This window comes from Anoplopoma fimbria, chromosome 8 (assembly GCF_027596085.1).
Source record: "Anoplopoma fimbria isolate UVic2021 breed Golden Eagle Sablefish chromosome 8, Afim_UVic_2022, whole genome shotgun sequence".
Lineage (NCBI taxonomy): Eukaryota > Metazoa > Chordata > Actinopteri > Perciformes > Anoplopomatidae > Anoplopoma > Anoplopoma fimbria.
This window is the reverse complement of record NC_072456.1, coordinates 24,393,063-24,413,271: the sequence shown is the minus strand read 5'-3', so window position 1 is coordinate 24,413,271 and position 20,209 is coordinate 24,393,063. Positions and strand designations below refer to the sequence as shown.

The 20,209-nt window shown below is 40.6% G+C and overlaps 1 protein-coding gene across 1 annotated transcript; it reads left to right on the top strand.

Annotated features, from left to right (window-relative positions):
• Window positions 1-933: 933 nt before the first annotated feature.
• Window positions 934-20,151, top strand: pfas (phosphoribosylformylglycinamidine synthase). Its single transcript, XM_054602440.1, has 28 exons — window positions 934-1,059; window positions 3,644-3,766; window positions 4,326-4,461; window positions 5,303-5,408; window positions 5,515-5,716; window positions 7,715-7,820; window positions 7,934-8,074; window positions 8,257-8,381; window positions 9,498-9,626; window positions 9,712-9,849; window positions 10,525-10,653; window positions 10,790-10,863; window positions 10,947-11,103; window positions 11,198-11,259; window positions 11,921-12,082; window positions 12,193-12,429; window positions 12,520-12,750; window positions 13,428-13,608; window positions 14,436-14,519; window positions 15,747-15,902; window positions 16,566-16,685; window positions 16,775-16,920; window positions 17,003-17,210; window positions 18,321-18,406; window positions 18,496-18,610; window positions 18,694-18,837; window positions 18,939-19,079; window positions 19,561-20,151. Exons 2-28 carry the CDS (start codon window positions 3,646-3,648, stop codon window positions 19,869-19,871), a joined length of 3,948 nt encoding a protein of 1,315 aa, XP_054458415.1. The 5' UTR covers window positions 934-1,059; window positions 3,644-3,645; the 3' UTR covers window positions 19,872-20,151.
• Window positions 20,152-20,209: the final 58 nt, after the last annotated feature.

Sequence of the window (20,209 nt, the reverse complement as noted above, 5' to 3'; positions counted from 1 at the left end):
TCTGTCAACACTTCAGTCAACTAAAGGCCACGCTGTCTTACATCACCACTGACACACAACACAAGGAGATTAGCTTTTATTGCCTGTTATTTTTTGGATTCATTTCCAGACAGTTTGTTGAGGAAAATTTGACGATCTGGAGTCAGCCCATGTTTAAAAAAAATATAAAATTTGCCCATCAGTATTACATGACATTACATTACATTACGTTACAGTCATTTAGCAGACGCTTTCATCCAAAGCGACTGACAATAAGTGTATTCAACATAGGTATTCAAGAGAACTACTAGTCACCAGAAGTCATAAGTGCATCTCCTTTCTTAAACAAGCATCTTAAAGCATAAACCAGAGCAAAAGTACAGAAACAAACTAATACCAATACAATAAGTGCAACAAACTAATACAATAAGTACAACAGACTAATATGAATACAATAAGTGCAACAGACTAATATGAATACAATAAGTGCAACAGACTAATATGAATACAATAAGTGCAACAGACTAATGTGAATACAATAAGTGCAACAGACTAATATGAATACAATAAGTGCTAAGTGGAAGGCTCAGGGTAGTACTTCTTGAGTATAAAGTAGCATAAAATGTAAATATTTAAATAAAGTAAAAGCATCCCTAGATTGTAGTTGATTACCTTACAGCACTGCAAATATAAAATCCTTTATTTGTTTTAATTGGTAAGCCCAGAAGCCAGATATAAAAACTGAATCTAGACTCCAAAAACACTGAAAACAACCACACTTTTCATTTGAAAGGAACAAACACAGTCCAGATCACATGAGGAAGTAGTCCAGTACCAGTCAGACAATCTAACTTTATCATTTCACAAGTTTCTCTCAAGTAAAAAGAGTGATTTTTGTCCTGTAACCTTCTCCCACTCTATCACTCTAAAACATCATAGCGTCTGCGCATGCGCACAGGCTCCCACGTGGGTGCAGAGGTCCATCCTGTCAGCCTGCAGACCTCCTCCACTGAGTCCATTCACCAGAAGTGTTTCCTTTTCCTCCCCAACACAGACACTGAACTGCTGAAGCCTCTACTGGTAAGTGAAGCTAAGCTAACTAGCTCAATGCTAACTCTGCTAGCCTCTTAGCTTCCTCACATGCAGCTGCAAGAAACCAAACAAGGGAAACAAACAGAGCAAACTTTAACTGGTAGGAAACCCAGAGCTCAATGCTGTTGTTGTGCACGCTGTGTCCTGAGTTTGAATTAACTTTATTCCAATTCTATATTAATCTGAAATGAGCCATTCTGCACAATTTGTACTTTTACTTATGTACCTTTTTAAAGTCTAATACTTGTGTCCTGAGTTTGAATTAACTTTATTGAATAGGACAGATGCAGTTTAACAGAACAGAGCATGAAGCTGATGATTAAAACATGCAGCTTTCAGTGTCATAACATCAAAACACACTACAAGTATGGAAGTACTATAAGACACAATCACACAATAGTACATTTACTCAAGTACTGTACTTTAGCACAAGTTTATGTACTTTTAAGAGTTACTTTAATTAAGTATCACCATTTAATGCTACTTTATACTTTTACTACACCATCTCAGAGGCAAATATTGTACTTTCTACTGCACTACATTTATCATATATATATATATATATATATATATATATATACACACAGCACCAGTCAAAAGTTTGGACACACCTTCTCATTCAACTACTTTGAAGAATGTAAAATATAAAACATATTCTGGTTTGTTGAGCATTTGTTTGTTTACCACATAATTCCATATGTGTTCCTTCATAGTTTGGATGTCTTCAATATTAATCTACAATGTAGAAAAAAATAAAAATAAAGAAAAACAATTGAATGAGAAGGTGTGTCCAAACTTTTGACTGGTACTGTGTGTGTGTGTGTGTGTGTGTGTGTATATATATATATATATATATATATATATATATATATATATATATATATATATAGTTACTTTGCAGGTTTTGTTTAAAATGGATTGAGCTAAGAAGTTGTATACAAAGTAATTAAATTGACCGTTAATGCATCAATAAAATATAATCCAATAATGTATATTATTATGAAATAAGCCATGCTTCACAATTTGTACTTTTACTTATGTACCTTTTTAAAGTCTATTTTGATGCTAATACTTGTGTCCTTTTATTTAAGTAAGATTTAAGGTATTTTACTTATATCAGAGTGTTTTACAATGTAGTACTGCTACTTTTACTGAACTAAAAGATCTTAGTACTTCATCCACCACTGCCAACACACATACACCAGTTTACTTTGGTCATTTACAGTACAAATAGCTGAAAATAGTAACAGCTTTGGTTTAATTCATCCAGAAATAAACCTCTGTTGTAAATATTTTATATCTGGAATTTATTTGATTTCGGTTTGTAATGTGTTGCAGAGTTGAAAGCCTTTAATGGAGAAACTGATTTTGCAGATTTAGATTTTTTTGGATTGGTATTTTACAGTTATGCTCCTAGTTACTGTCTTGTCTTTGGAAACATCTGGAAGAAGACACATTTGAAACCTACTTTGAGAAAAGTAACTATCTCCCTTCATGTTGTTAGTGCAGACAGGCTGTTTTGATATAATCAGTGGCATCACAGCCAGTACTGGTTAAGAATAGTGTGTTTATTGAAGAGGTTTCAGTCTAACACGAAGCTCCTGACTCCTGACAGCGTGTGACCTGCAACATGCAAACAATCAGTGAGCTAACTGTTCAATGAGGTTATCTCAGATACACATTGGTCCTGGTAATGAATGAGACAAAACATCAAAGGGCTGTTTAGAATAAAATGTTCCTGTTTTATTATTAAAATTAAACAGGACAATTTTTCATCATTTGAGTCAAAAGTATATAAACTGAGATTAGTTTGATCTACCATGAGACCACTGCAGAATTACTCAACAGATTTCCTTAGTCTGAATAATAATAATAATAATAATTCTAATCACAATAGTAAATTTATTAATAGAGCACTTAAAAGTGAAATGTAATACTCAAATGAATGATAAAATGCATAAAACCCAGCAAAATAAATAATAATAATAAACAAGAAATGAAAAACATTCAAAACAATCGGACAGCTCTGATAAAATCTTGATATTCTTTCCAATAAAAGTATGTTTTTAGAAGACACTGACTCAGACAGCCTTATTTCCTCAGGCGGGTCGGTCCAAAGACTCGGGGCCCAGATTACAAAAACTCTGTCCCCTTAAATGTTCCTCCTGGACTGGAAGAGACAGAAGACCTCAGCAGTTCATAGGGGATTAAAAAGTCTCAAATATAATCTAGAGCCTTCAAGGTAATCAATAAGATCTTAGAATCAATACTATACAAACAGGGAGCCAGAGGAAAGAGTAAAACCTGCATGATGTGATCTCACCTCTTGGTTCTGGAGGCCTGATATCTGATTATTGTCTTCTTGACCTGAACCGATCTGGAGATAAAGGTCGGCCTCAGTGAGAACCTTTCATTAATCACATGTATCGACTTCGGTCCTCAGAATATTAAGACGGTTCCAAATCAAGGTCATCGACTCTACAATTCATCATGTTTGACGTTCTGGGATTGATTTTTATTAATGGAGGCCTCTGTTTTTAAACTGGATTTATTCCTCTCATGTCTCCGTCAGTCATGGCTGTAGTGAGGTTCTACAGTAATGAAGCGGTGAACGGGCGAGCCGTGCAGAGGGCCGCCAAGCTCCACCCTCAGCTTTCCTTCACCACGGAGCTGTGCTACAACGTGGAGCTGACAGGTGAGTGTGCAACAGATTATAAATTGGTGTTGAAGATGCTATGGCCCAATCCCAATGTCCCCACCATAGACTGTATATAAGAAGTCAGAACTGTTTTTTTGCTGCCTGGTCCCCACTAAGCTCCTTAAACCCTGAACCCTCATGGACTTAACTGACATCACTTGGTAAGTGGTTGAGTGGGAGAGGTAAAAAAATGGTAAAATGGGGCGACATATTACATTACCATACAACAACATGTTATGTACAATTGTGGGTATTTATTTGATCCTTTTTATTCCCTGATTTGAGCATCTTCCAGGCTCTCGTCTCACAAGATGAGAGGTAATTGTCAACTAATCTATTTACTCCCCCTGGTAAACCTGTGTTTAACTTCAGATTGCTATGAATTGTGGGTAATTCCGCAGCTCTAAACCCTCACAGACTTTGCAGGCACGCTTCTCCAAGTCCTGGAGTTTGGAGATGGGGCCTAATAAAAATTAATGATGCAGATGCATGTGGACATTTTTCATTTATCCACGTTGCCATGTCCTCACCGTTTCCTTCCTGCTCTCTGCTGCAGGCTGTGAGAGTCTCGGTGCCGAGCAGAAGGAGGTTCTCCTCTGGTTGTTCCGTCCTCCGCTGCAGGCCGAGCCGCTGTCTGACGCACCAAACCTGACTGAGGGCAGCGGGGAGAAACTGGTGGAGATAGGACCCAGGTACTGCTGCACTCACACCGTCTGATTAATGACCTCTATTACAGGCTGTGGCTCGGCTTCTGTCCTGCAGCTAAGCGTGGTTTATGGTCGGGCCAGAAAATGACGTTATCAACACCTCTGCGTCGTGCACCTCTGTGTATTTCTGTGACCGGGTGATCAGAGCTCTTCAGCCTTGAATGTCACAAATCTTCACTGATAAAAGCTCTATTAACATGTCTGAGGATTTTACAAAGACTACAAATTCGTTTTCGAATGCTTTAGAAACCGGAGTTCTTAAAAAAAAATCTACGTTTGAATAAATATTTTGCAGCCAAATAAAATAGTTGACAGCTTATTCAACATTTGTTTCTTTATAATGCATGTTATACTTGACTTCTCTCTTTAAAGGGCTTGTGTGAAGGCAATAAAGTAGTCCACAAATATAAGATATGAGTTTACAGTTAATTACAATTCTTCATCTCCATTGTTGAGGTTGGATTATGGCGTTTTGCTGGTTATATATATATATATTTTTTCGATTCTTCACAGCCAAATTAGTTTGTACGACCTTTTTCATTTTGGAGAATAATGCAAAAAACACTAAGTTGATCATGAAACACCTTTATGGATGCTCGTAGCTTGGGAGCCATCTGTGGAGGCTATCGCTACGTAGCCAGGCATGAGTATAGACAAAGCATTAGGGCTGCTTGATTATGGCAAAAATCATAATTAAGATTATTAAGCACTATTACTCATTGACTTTGTGACCATCAGACATTTAGAAGAACAAAAAATACTGCCTCAAAGTGTGGAAAAAAATGTCTTTAAACTCTTTTATTTTCGTTGCTGTTCTGCTCTTCAGGCTGAACTTCTCCACCGCCTGGTCCACAAACACCGTGTCCATCTGCCAGAGCGCCGGCCTCACTAACGTCACACGGGTCGAGCTGTCTCGCAGGTTTCTAATCAAGGTTTGCACAAACAAAGAAAAAACTTTTTTCTAGAGCACTGAATCAATGTTAGGGTTTCACTTCATGTCCCTCAGTCTGATGAGATCTGTCTCTCTTCTCCTTTCAGCCAAAGAATGGAGAGGCGAGCGTGAAGGAGCTCGATGGAGACGTTAAGAAGCTGATTGAGTGTCTGTACGACGGCATGACTGAATGCATCTATCAACATCCCATCACCTCCTTCGCCGTGGAAACCAAACCGCAGCCCGTGTTCGAGGTGGACATCCTGGGGAAGGGTCGGGCAGCTTTGGAGACGGCAAACGATGATCTGGGTGAGACTCTCTCAAATCTTTTGTTTGCCAGACTGATCCTCTTATTGATTTACTGTAACCTTTCTCTCTTTTCTCTTTCTTGTTTTTGCCTCAGTCTTGCAGCTTTCTGTGAGTACTCTGTGTTAGCTGGTGGAGGTAATGATGTCACATGATGCATGACATTATTACTTAGCTGGTTGAAGTCACAGGACTTATCTTGCACATGCACGTGTTTCTTTTAGTGTGTCCGTGTCTGATGTGATTTAAAAGGAAATGAAAACCAAGCGGCTCCCTCTATTTAATGGAAAGTTAGACGCTGAAGAAGTTAATCTTACTGGTTCAGATATTATGTTTCCAAGAGAGACAATAAGTAAAAAAAAAAAGCTGAATTTTCTGATGATTTTTTAATGACTTTTGGGAAAACAGTGTATCCATAAACTCAGAATAACCATTTTACTTTCAACTACCTCACAAGGGCTGCAACTTATTAGTATTTTGAAACTTCTCATCGTCAATGTTCATCCACTTAAAAGTGCTTGTTTTTTCGCATCTGACTGACACAAATATGATGTGCGATAAAATACACAATCAATAATGAAATCAAATAATGTACTGTAATATATATTCTCATATTAGTCATTCTGCACAATGTGATCTTTACTTTTGGTACTGAAAAATAGGATTGCAGGATGTATGCTGCTCTCTTACTTGTAATAGAGTATTTCTACATTGTAGTATTGCTACTTTTACATACAGTAAGTAAAGATCTGAGTAAAGATTTTAAATGTTTTTTCTTTTTTCAACCTGGACTCTATTTTCACATGTTTGTGTCTAAGTGACTAATGGGGTTTCAGCTTTCAATCAGTCCAGTATTGAGGGAGAACAGGGCAGATGTCAGCCGCTAAACAGGCTTTAACGTAATTACCCAGGGAAATCATCGAGTGACCTCATCGTCAATGTCCTCCACTAGAAGTGCTTATTTTTGCTGCTGACGGACTCAGATTATTATTAAAAGTGTCTTAAAACATAAAACATTCCTCTTTGCCTTTGCTCGTCTAACAAAGATTGTGTCTATCAAAGTCTCACTCAAGTAGAAGTCTCTTTCTGAAATCCAGGGTCTCATCCACACTGTCGAAATCATCTAAATATTCAGCCACGACATTGACAATCTTTTTATTTAATGCTACGCTATGTTTTCTGTAATCCACCGTTGTCTTCTAGCAACAAGTCACATGACAGGATGACAAACCGACCGAATCAAATCAAGGACACTCTCTGTAGGATTTTTTTATTTTTTAAACACTTTAAATGTAAATCTGAGCTTTCTAGTGTCATTAAACAAGCACTTTTAGTATAAGTGCATTGACACTTCTGACTGGTTATTCGCCTCTTCACATGAACAGGTTTTTCAAACTTGACACTGCCCACCACAACAGAACGTGACGTGTGTGCTTATGTTCACGCTCCGCTGATTCACTTCTGCCCCGGCTTCATTAATATTCCCGAGCTGCTCAAACCAGATGAGAATAATTTCAGTACATACTTTGTAGTCGCTGTTGTGCTCAACCAGTGAAATGAGGATATCATTTTAGACTTATGTGGAATTTCAGATTATTTCCTCCCTTAGGGTTGATTTCACTTTCACAATTTTGTTTCTCCGTGTAGTTTAATAAAGGAGAGACAAATTATTTTAGGTGACATGGTCTCATCTTAAAGCAGTGTGTGTATATTAATGTAATTATCCCTTATAATAACAGTCTCTGTAAAGTTGAAATAATGCTATTTACCCATATATGCAATACAGCAGCCGCTGTATTGTTTTTATATACAGAACGTACTTTGTGCATGTGAATGTCTGTGGTTTGATTCATTCTGCATCCCTGCCTGTGTTAAATGAGTGCAAACTACTTTCTAAGTTGATGTTTGCTGTTTATAACTACAAATATACGAAAAAAGTTTTTTGGTAGCAGAATCTCATAATGTTTGTTGTTGTCGTCGTTGTTGTTGTTGTTAATGCAGGTCTGGCCTTTGACTCCTGGGATCTGGACTACTACACCTCCATGTTCCAGAGGGTTAAAAGGAACCCCACCAGCGTGGAGTGTTTCGACCTGGCCCAGTCCAACAGGTAACAGATTAGCGGGAGAGCTTTGTGTTGTGCTCTGCAATTTTATTTTTTTTTTATCCTGTGTTTTTTTAATTTTTATTAAATTCTCTTTTCTTTGTATCTCGGTTTCCCAGCGAGCACAGCCGTCACTGGTTCTTCCGGGGGCAGATGGAGATCGACGGGCAGGAACAGAAAGACACTCTATTCAGTCTCATAATGGACACCCAGAGGCACAGCAACCACAACAACGTCATCAAGTTCTGCGACAACAGCAGGTGTGTGTGTGTGTGTGTGTGTGTGTGTGTGTGTGTGTGTGTGTGTGTGTGTGTGTGTGTGTGTGTGTGTGTGTGTGTGTGTGTGTGTGTGTGTGTGTGTGTGTGTGTGTGTGTGTGTGTGTGTGTGTGTGTGTGTGTGTGTGTGTGTGTTCACACTGACTCAATGTGAAATGTGTTTACAGTGGTATCAGAGGGATGGAGCTGGAGTGTGTTTACCCAAAGGATCCGTCCCGAGCGAGTCCTTATGAGACACGGCACTCGCTGAGACACGTCATCTTCACCGCAGAGACGCACAACTTCCCGACAGGTCAGCACACACGAAACATTTGTGTTTATTGGCAACTTAAACGAATACTTCCCCCCCGAAAATGATCAATGTTATATCAGTTACTCACCCAGTGTCAACATTTTTCTTGCATGGCTTTTAAAGTGAACATCTAATCAGAAAATGGAGAAAAGGTCTTCAAAAGTCTATGAATTGGATTAAATGGGATCTGCATTTAACAACAGTGAAACTATCAAAAACACCTGTTAACAAACTCTCACACAAGTCTTGCAGTACAATCGAACTCTCATGTATCTATTTGTTTGCCCACTACCTGAAGACATGCGTCTGCACTAAAACTTTACTATTTGTAACACTTCAGACTGTGTGGCCGAGAAATGCTCCTGTGCCAGAGTGAGTCTTTGTGCAGTGTGTTTTTAAATACAGTGATAAATTGCTTATATGGATCAAACAGCTTGGTACAGAATCACTCCTTTACAGGTGCTGTTTAAATAATTCACCCATAGTAATAAAGTAGTCTGCTAACAGTTATTATTTTGGGTCCCCTTATACATGCAATATAATGGAAAACATTTTAAAACTAGACTAATGTTAATTTAATTTTTGTTTTTATTTTTTGACTTTACTTTGCCTCCCAGTTACCCGCCTGCTTTTCGGATGGCTACGAGAGGATTGTTCTGCGTTCACCCAGAAATCATGACGTGGTTATTTTCTCTCAATGAAAAAAACCAAATGTGGACAGCGAAAAGCTCTTGTGGTTGAAGTTGCCTTTGTCAAGCGGATAGATAAAGCAGCGTGGGCAGCGTCAAAGAGCCAATTTCAATTAGATAGTAATCTGAGAAATGAAGAAAAACAAAAACAATTTGGTTATAATGATCATCGGCTTATAGCGTACATTGTAGTGATGATGCATGTGTTTGGGATGTAGTGACTTGGACGTTACAGCAGGAGTCGTGTTTTAGTTTTTTGTTCACCGTGGAGGCATGAGAGAAAACATTGAGGAATTCAAGGTAACGGGGGTTAGAATTTGTTGTGCAAATGGTTATTTATTATATAGTATTCCTGTAAGTGTCCTTTTTTTTTTTTCTCCTTGTGCTGTTTTCCAATCAATCCTAATCAAACCCGTCTGACCCGTAGGTGTAGCGCCGTTCAGCGGTGCCACCACCGGCACAGGAGGTCGTATCAGAGACGTCCAGAGTGCCGGACAGGGAGGCCACGTCATCGCCGGCACCGCAGGATACTGCTTCGGCAACCTGCACATACCAGGTCTGCAAAACGGCGGGCTTTGCTTTTTTCACTTGAAAAGTTCGATTGATACAAATATGTTCTCTTTCGCTGTCCTTCTCTGCAGGTTACGATCTCCCCTGGGAGTCTGAGGGAGAGGGATGGGAGTATCCTTCTAGCTTCGCCTCTCCTCTGCAGGTGGCCGTTGAGGCCAGTGATGGAGCCTCGGACTACGGCAACAAGTTTGGAGAACCTGTCCTGTCAGGTAGCGAACCCTCACAGAAACATGCTTTCTTTTTCTTTATTTTCTTTCTTTATTTTCTTAATTCTTTATTTATCTGCTAATTACTTTTCTCGATCCATTGTTTTAGTCTTTAAACTGTTAGAAAATGGTGCAAAAAAAGCAATTTACAATTTCTCCAAACTCACAGCAATGTCTTAAATTTTATGTGATCAGTATTCCAAAACCTAAAGATATTCAATAATTTACTGACATATGTGACAAAGAAAAGCAGCAAATCCTCACATCTGAGAATCTGAAAATGAGTATCAGATTAGTTAATCAACTAATCCTTACATCTCTAGTTGCACCTAATAGAGTATATTCTTTATTGATTAATCTATTATTTTTTGAATTATACATCAATCTTGTATAAAGTCTTATGATTAGCAGAGAGATGTTTCTTTAAAAAAATGTTTCTTTAAAAAAGAGAGATGTTTCTTTAAAAAAATGAGAACCTGTGTCTCATCTCAAAGTCTGTTCTTGAAGTTGCTAAAAAACATATTTTTAGAACATAAAACCCAGAATAACAAACACATTTCAGCATCTGTGAGTCTGAAATCAGCAAATGTTTGGTGGTGTTTATACTCGATAAATGACTAAAACATATGATCGGTTTTCATGTATTATTCCTAAATTTCTCTGATTCCCTCCTCGCAGGTTTTGCTCGTTCTTTCGGCATGCGTCTGGCTGACGGAGAGCGGCGTGAGTGGATCAAGCCGATCATGTTCAGCGGCGGTCTCGGTTCTATTGAAGAAAAACATGTAAAGAAGGAAGAGGCAGAGACCGGTAATGGTTCAGCTCAGTGTGTAGAGCCTGATTAATCAATACACCCACACACACACCCACACACACACACACTCCCACACACATCGATGAGTGACTCACGGTGTCCCTCTGCTCCTCTGCTGTGCTCGTTGATCAGGAATGGAGGTGGTGAAGATCGGAGGGCCCGTGTACAGAATCGGCGTGGGAGGCGGAGCGGCCTCCTCTGTTCAAGTACGCTCTCCACAGTAAAACCACAACAGCAGCAGCGACCTCACCAGGCGCAGAAGGTTTTTAAATAAGTTGTGGCTTTTCAGGTCCAGGGGGACAACTCCAGCGACAGGGATCTGGGTGCGGTGCAGAGGGGGGACGCTGAGATGGAGCAGAAGATGAACCGGGCTCTCAGGGCCTGTCTGGAAAGAAAGAGCGGGAACCCCATCTGCAGTATACATGATCAGGGGGCGGGAGGAAACGGTAACTGCCTTCTTCTTTTTAAAACATTTTTTATTAGGATTTATGTAAAGCTAAGATTATGAGACAGAAGTTAACATCGTATTATCATCTTCAGGTAATGTGCTTAAGGAGCTCAGTGAGCCAGCTGGAGCTGTGATCTACTGCAGCAGATTCAAGGTAATCAGCACATGAACCAGGGCCACTCTCTCTTAGTCTATTATTTTGATAATCGGTTTATTGTTCTCAGTCGACTAACATCTCTTGCATGGTTTTTTTATGCTTCTTTTTCATGCCGAAGAAGAAGTAAAAAGCTAACGGTGGGCTATAAACAAATTACACCTCGGTCACATGACTTCACGTTGCCACCACTAAGCTAAAGGACTAATGTTCAAGTGATGACATTCAGTATTCTCATTTAGAAACCAACCAACTTTTGTGAGACGAGTAAAACTTCAAAATTCACAAGAGAATTATTTACTGACCCATTCTGTATCATAGAACAATTTCAGGCATCGTACCAAAAACCAATCCAAAAAAACACATTGACCTCAAGACAAGGGATCAGAAGGTGCAGAAATGCTACAGTGCTAAAATTCTAACAGTGGTCATCAAAACTTGAAGTTGCGCTCACAAGATTGGCGAAGAATGGAAACGAAATGTATTAAACCCTGGTGAAAACACAACCATAGCTAACAAATATTTCAAAAATCGTGAACCCTTTCCAAACCCCCGAAGGCACAGAAACTTTCTACTTTTATGTCCTGCACACATTCGGCCATTTATCATACATATATAAACACTTATTGTTTTTCTTCTTCTCTCCGTCTTTGTTTTATAGAAAGGTGACCCGACACTGAGTGTGCTGGAGCTGTGGGGGGCTGAGTATCAGGAGAGCAACGCCCTGCTGCTCCGTCCGTCCGACAGGGAATACCTGGAGAGGGTGTGTCAGAGGGAGAAGTGTCCGGTTGACTTTGTGGGAAACATCACTGGAGACGGAAAGGCAGGTTTCAGCCTGGATCGAGTCAATAAATGCACATGCGTAGTACTGATCCATCCGCTTTACAATACTGCTAATCTTGTGTTTATTTTAATAAAATTTCTCTCCCACAGATTGTGCTGGTGGATGATGAGGGAGGCAGCGGTGACGGAGCAGACGGAGGCCGCAGTCCCGTCGACCTGCAGCTGGAGTGGGTCCTCGGTAAGATGCCTCAGAAGGAGTTTAAGATGGAGCGTCGGGCTCTGACCCTTAAACCTCTGGCTCTTCCTGCCGGGCTGAAAGTCAAAGATGCTCTGGACAGAGTGTTGCGTTTACCTGCTGTGGCGTCCAAACGCTACCTGACCAACAAGGTGTGTGTCTCACCCCAAACCGTCTCTGAAGTATTACATCTGTGCAGACACTTTGTGACTCTCCATGTCTTCACTCCCTCCTCCTCTCAGGTGGACCGGTCCGTGACGGGCCTGGTTGCCCAGCAACAGTGCGTCGGCCCTCTTCACACCCCGTTGGCCGACGTGGCTGTCGTCGCTCTGTCGCCGTTCGGCCGAGAGGGAGCAGCCACCGCCATCGGCGAGCAGCCAATTAAAGGCCTGGTGTGTCCGGCAGCCGGGGCTCGCATGGCCGTCGGAGAGGCTCTGACCAATTTGGTGTTTGCCAGAGTCACAGCTCTGAAGGTGAGCGGAGAATCACAAATACAAAAACAAATCAAAATACTCAACATGATGGTCCTCTTTAAAGGATAGAGAATACTTTTCTCTCTACTTAATGATATAACAACCCTGTTGACAAGATCTTCAGGCTAGGGTAACAATTTAACTAATAAATGTAACCATGATAATTTGCCCAGTTGATCACTCAAGTAGGATAATTGTTTTTTAATTACAAGTTAATTAAAACTTATTGTTTAAATATGCACATTATTGTTTCATTTTGATGATATATTAGAGTCAAGGGGTTTTACAGACTGAATTTTGGATATCTCTGGATATCACTCCATAAATAGGAAAATACTGCTTAGGAAGTTTTGAATACATACATTTTGAAGATGCCTTAGGTGGTAAAAAATAACTAATAGATATTACCATGAAACTTCCCCAGTTGATTACTTGCATTTGAACAATTCTTTTTTTCTGAAATGTTATGTTTGAATATGCAAATGAGGCATTATCTAATGGTAAGTTTTGGTGTATTTAGGAGAAATCTACAGACGCAAATTTACAAAGTAGCGAAATAAAGACCTGAATGTGTATTTTGGATGGTTTCTACCCATTATTCTAAAAGAAGACATTTAGTGTCTCGCCCTAAAAGAAATGTCCAGGATTTTGATAACTCCCCCAGTCGTGTGTTTCAGGATGTGAAGTGTAGCGGTAACTGGATGTGGGCGGCCAAGCTGCCCGGTGAGGGAGCCAGTCTGTGGGACGCCTGCAAAGCCATGTGTGAGGTCATGGCTCAGCTGGGCGTGGCCATCGATGGGGGCAAAGACTCTCTGAGCATGGCCGCCAGAGTGGGCAAGGAGACGGTCAAAGCTCCAGGTACGCTCACTGAACACGTTTACATGCACGCTGATATTCAACTATCATTCTGAAGATGACAATATTCTGGATTTAATGCGGATCATGTAAACAGCATATTCTGAATTAGGCCTTATTCTAAATATGTAGCATTTTCCAATTAAGACACGGCATGTCTGGTCTTAAGGAGAAACACACCTACTTTTAATGCTTTATGGATATCAACAGCTTTTTGGATATGCACACATATCAAAAAATGACCTTTTTAAAAAAAGGTGGCTGAAGGCATGAAAGAGGGATGCTGTGTTTGCACAATTACACAGTCCACCGCTGGTTCCATTTATCAGAGTATGCACAGCTGCATGTAATCAAGATATATGTGTAGTATATTTTCGATTTCATTAGCCAAGTAAACAGCTTCAAATAAAGGCAAAAAAATAATATTTTGTTAGTAACATGTCAACAGTTTGCAGGGCTGCAGTAGAGATGCATGCCCAGATAAAAGCCCACATTTATATTCAGAAGGAGAAACATCTTTAAACACTATTATTGCTTAAGTTATTTTCAGGGCGTAGCTGTAGGAGGTTCATTATGGGGGGCGTTTTGCGTGAATCTGAGTTTGCACGGCTGCATGTAAACAGGAATATTCAAACAAGTGGACTATTCATTTTCATTTGCCATGTAAACAGCTTAGAAGGAATGTTGTCTCTTTCGGAATAAGGGTGATATCTGTAATATTTTGTAGATGTAAAAGGCGTCACTGTTTGTATATTTGTATCTGTGTGTCTGTAGAAGTGTTGCAGTGAGTGTCTCAGTTTAACTTTGCTCTCCTCTCACTTCTGTCTCAGGTGCTCTGGTTATTTCTGCGTATGCTGTTTGTCCTGACATCACAGCCACTGTGACGCCCGACCTGGAGGATCCAGATGGAAAAGGTACATATGAGACGTGCTATAACAATGTTCAGTATTGCAATGACGATATGACTTGCAACAAATATTTTAGTGCATTTTAGCTTCACATTTCCTATGGTCTGCCTGGTTGTCTTTACATTTAGAACTGGACAAGATTGATTATTTTAAATTTTACTACCTTAAATGTCGTTTCTAGAGCAGCAGCAGTGATGTTTACAACCGCAAAGTCACTGCAACACTCACAAATATCTCACAGGAAACAAATTTAAAAAGTCAATAAAATACATCATGTTCCAGAGAGACGGTTATAAATAATGAATGAGTGATTCACTGCCTGCAGGGACCGCTGGTAGAGGGAGGAGGGGATGCTTTGTTTCAGCCAGCAGATAAGTTTACAAGAAATTGCCAAATTTTTAAACAGCTTGGCAAAGCATAAGTATCTGTTTGTTAGATACAAACAGATGGATTTTCGTTTAGTTTATATACTCAAGATAATCCACAAACCTTGATGTGAGCAGTTTCAACACATCAAACTGGATAACAGGGTGATGATTTCTAAAAAGAGACATTGCTGTTCAGTTTTTCAAGTGTTTTTTTTAGCAATTTGATCCCCACAAGCCGAGTCGCTATATAGTTCCATGATATTGGAGAGAAGACGGATATCTCTACAGGCGATATCTCCAACACTCTGCAACTCACACCCAAAAAAATCTAGATTGATGAATAGCACTACAGGTAAGAGGACAAATAGGTCGCACTTGTTTGTAACAATTCGATATTAGTGTGCTGTGCTTGTCTAGAACAACAGCGAGAGACGTCGGACAGAGCAGATAAAAAATATCTCTTCTCTACATGTTTAATTCATGTTCAAGCTTGTTGAACAGGTGCAATAAGACAAGATAATGCTTTATTAGTCCCACAGTAGAGACATTTGCAGGATTACAGCAGCAGAGTGGATTGTGCAAATGAACAAACAAGATAAATATGTATAAAAACAAGATCAAAACAAGTTTAATAAATAAAATCACACAGTAAAAATGTAATAAATAAGGAAAAGCGTAAAAAAAAAAGACTGAATGGTTGTTAATATTGCACAGTGGATTGTATTGAGAAATGACTTGAATTTGGTGTCTTCTAACCCAGACACCAAACATCAGTCTTTCTCTACAAAATGTACAAAAAATGCCCATTCTCTCCACACTCTCTCCTCTGTGCCGTCCTCTGACCCTCCGTCCTCTCTCTCTGCAGGCGTGTTGTTGTGGGTTCCTCTCAGTCCGGGCCGTCATCGTCTGGGAGGCTCGGCCCTGGCTCAGTGCTACAGCCAGCTGGGAGACTGCTCTCCTGACCTGGAGCAGCCACAACTGTTTGCCGCCTGCTTCAACACCACACAGGAACTCATACACGGTCAGTTTGTTCACACGCGGACGAAGAGCTTCCTGCCACGGAGGAGAAACACGTCGTAGTGTTGTTTACTGTGATTCAGTCTGTGAGCTCATTTTTCTTTAGCTTCCTCTAGTTCTAAGGCCACAGCTCAGTGCTGTGATACTCAGCCACCTAGTGGGTTTATTGTGTATTTTTTTATTATAATGTCTTTATCTATTTATTCAACCTTTTTATTTAGCCGAGATATTTTGGAAATTTTGAATCTCACTAACAAGGGAGTCGGGCCAGGAGGGCAGTGTAAACGTTTCACACAAGCACCACAAAAAAAACACAGATAACTAAACAAAAGAGCAAACGGTTAAAAACAACATGAAAACTGATAAATTCACTTTAAAGAAACAGCTGAATTAAAACCATCCAGCAAATTGCATCAGTCCATGAACTGTAAATCCCTGTGAAGGCAAAGACAATCAGTGCTCAAATGATCCGTAATCCTGTTTTTAAAATCTTGCATGCTTTTAGAATAATCTAGTTTGAAGTTTAAGTTAATAAAAAGCAGTTTTCTGTCATTATTTATTACCCACTGAGTAATGATTACATTGAAGTAGCACATGAACCTTTTTTAAATTTCTTATATTTCTAGTCAGTAAATCAGTTAGAATGAAAACATTTCTGCTCCTCCAGACCGTCTGCTGACTGCAGGACACGACGTCAGCGACGGCGGCCTCGTTTCCTGCTTGCTAGAGATGGCGTTTGCAGGAAACCGTGGGATTGATGTAGAGCTGTCATCAGAAGGAGCTGGAGGTCAGTGAGCTGATGTGTTCCACACTCACAGGACACAAACTGTGTAGTTGTAAATCATGAACTCATGCAGTGTTTTATGTGCTGCACAGTGATGGAGCTGCTGTTCAGTGAGGAGCTGGGTTTGGTTCTGGAGGTTTCACAGCCCGACGTAGACACGGTGTGTCAGAGATACAAAGACGCAGGCGTTGCGTGTCAACGCGTCGGCAGAACCTGCGGCTTTGGACCGGAGGCTGTGGTGAGACATCGACCTCAGTAACCATGTCAACGGGTTTCATCTCATCTATGCTGATCGTTGTTTAATCCCTCTTGTCCTTCAGGTCAGAGTTCGTGTGGACGGAGAGGAGGTGCTGAGAGAGCCGCTGCCCAACCTCAGAGCATTATGGGAGGACACCAGTTTCCAGCTGGAGCGCCTCCAGACCAATGAGAACTGTGTGAAACAGGAAGAGGAGGGGCTAGCCAAGAGGACACAGCCCTACTTCAAACTGACCTTTGACCCCTCTGAAATACCCAGCATCAGCCAGCTCAGTAAGAACAAACAGGATGGGTACCATTAACAATGATTTAGTATATTAAACTGCGATGTATTGCAAGTTAAAGTTTTAAGTTTATTAAATTTATTTTGCTCTTTAAGAGGAAACGGGTTTGCACCTAATTAGTTAGCATTTTGGGGATTTATACCATTTGTTTACAGCTTTGGTGCTATTTTTAACCATTTCTTTACCAAATGAGAATTGATAATAATCAAAAATACCACATTAAGACTCCAAGACCTTAAGGGAGGATGTAGAAAAATCCATGCTGTGATTTGGCATCAAAAAGGAAATCTTGAGATTTCTGCAAGAATGATTAGATGGTGTTCTGGAAACTGCTCAGAAACCCCATTATTGTCAATATACCTAGGAAAGGTATACTCTTTTAATCCTCTTTAAACTCTTCCCTATGTTGTGGTTGTAAAGTTTCATGAAGCTTTTAATATCCAAGAGGTCACACAGGTCATTTTATTTTATACAGAGGAGTACATTTAAAAAAAGGTCTAATGGGAAATGGCTGCTATGGGAACTCACATCATCACACATAAATACAGTTGAGCTCATTGGATCTACATGAGTCTCAACTTTAGCAGACTTCCCAATGTATGCAAGTCCAAAACTTTATAGAGGTGCCAATATGCAGAAACCATTTGAAGAATAGACGAAAGTAACGCATTTATACTGCATGCAAAAATAATGCATGGCTTTTGGCGAAACAATTTTAACTAGCAAAAGGTGGGCATATCTGTAAAGGTACCCATAAAACCCATTTTCATTTACATATCCTGAAATGAAAGGTCAAGATGGCCATGTCAGTTTTCCCTCGCCAAAATATTGCCTAACTTTGGAGCTTTATTTAGCTTCTTAACCAACAAGGGAGCATGACATGGCTGGAACCTCGTTTATGTAGTTTCATTTGATACTAGTATCTTCTAACTGGCTTAAAACCTGAGCGTGCTACAGCCTCTGAAAGACAGTAATGTTGCTGGAGGGGGAGTTGAAGAGGTTAGACTAAAGCATTATTAAAATCATCATCTTCCAGTTGTTATAACCACTAAGTGTTTGATATCTTTATTTAAATCTCTCTGATGTGTTGTTTTTTCAGAGAAGCCTCGTGTCGCTGTGGTCCGGGAGGAGGGCAGCAACGGAGACCGAGAGATGTCAGCGTCTCTGTACATGGCCGGCTTTGAGGTAACTGTTTAGAGCTTCATTAACTGGATAGATATATTTTTTTTAAGCTGTAAAAGCAGTGTGTGACTCTTGTCTTTATTCTTTTGTAGGTGTGGGACGTCAACATGCAGGACCTGTGCTCTGGCTCCATCACTCTGGAGTCCTTCAAAGCGGTCGTGTTCGTTGGTGGATTCAGCTACGCAGACGTCCTGGGATCAGCTAAAGGCAAATAAACACCTATACAAACACACACACGTTGACTACTTTGCTACACACATTATTTAACACCATTCATCCTTTTATGATAGGTTGGGCTGCTACTGTGGCATATAACCCCAAAGCCAAGGCGGAGTTTGACCGCTTCCGGCGGCGGGACGACACGCTGAGTCTGGGAGTTTGTAACGGCTGCCAGCTGCTCGCTCTGCTGGGCTGGGTGGGAGAGGACGGAGCAGGTGAGAGGAAACTTAATACTGTAGTAGTGACGATGCAACAGCTACACGTGAGGTTACTGAGTTTAAATAGCTGTCTGATTCGTTCCACTTTCCCCCCACAGAGACTGAGGTGGTGCTGACTCATAATCAGTCCGGCAGGTTTGAGTCCCGGTTCGTCAGCGTTGGGATCCAGAAGTCCCCGTCCGTCTGGCTCAGAGGCATGGAGGGCTCAGCTCTGGGAGTCTGGGTCGCACACGGAGAGGGTACAGTCCTTTTAAAGTAGATCACGTGGTCGTCCTTCACTTGTCACAAGAGTTAGCAAAACGGTGCTCTTGTCCTCTTCTCTCATTTCGATGTTAACGACTCATGAGTGGCAGAATTCATATGCAAGTTATGACAATTCCACACAAATGTCTTTATATTATAAAACAATAAAGTGATTACATTTCAGACAGACATGGCTGTAAACTGCAACTTAACTGTTTGGCGGGCTCATATATCCGCTGTGCAGAGGATTGTGGGTCAGAATAGCCCGAGCAGCTTGCATATTGCAAAATGTAACTGCATGCAGTAGAACTACGTGGTAATTTTGTCATACTGGGTTTGAAACACTTTGTATTGGGACGTACTGAATATGTTTCTGGCATACTAAATATACCATTGAGTCATTCTACTGACTCATCACTCCACAGGTCAGTGTGTTTGATATTGACTTTTCCTCCCACGACCTCTTTCCCATCACAGGTCTGATGCAATTCCGTAGCTCCCTGGCCCAGGACCAGATTATCTCAGGTGGGCTCGCCCCCGTCCGTTACCTTGACGACCAGGGTCACCCCACCGAAGAGTACCCTCTGAACCCGAACGGCTCCCCGCAGGGCGTGGCGGGGCTCTGCTCCAGGGACGGGAGACACCTGGCCATGATGCCCCACCCGGAGCGCTGCACCCTGGGCTGGCAGTGGCCCTGGGCCCCGAGGGACCTCAGACCGTCTCTCACAACGTCACCGTGGTTACGCATGTTCAGGAACGCAGCTGCCTGGTGCAGCGACAAAGAGTGATAATACTCTGATTACATTACTGGTCGTAGTGTCTTTTTGGGGTTGTTGTAGGTCAACTGAAAACTTTTTACACACTGTGGTACTTTGACTGTTTGCATAATTAATGATGCCTGCTCTAATACTTTATGAATTGGAGACTTTTGAGGATTCTTGTTCACTTTGTACACGTTCTATAATTTTCTTTCTGGCAATCTCTGTCTTTTTTTACAAAAATGTTTTGTATCATCATTGTTGCTTTGCTGAAACTTAAGAAAAGTAATTTACTAATAAATACATAATAAAACAGCAGAAGCACGTGTAGTGTGACATATGTTGTGTAAAAAAAAAAAGCCATTTAA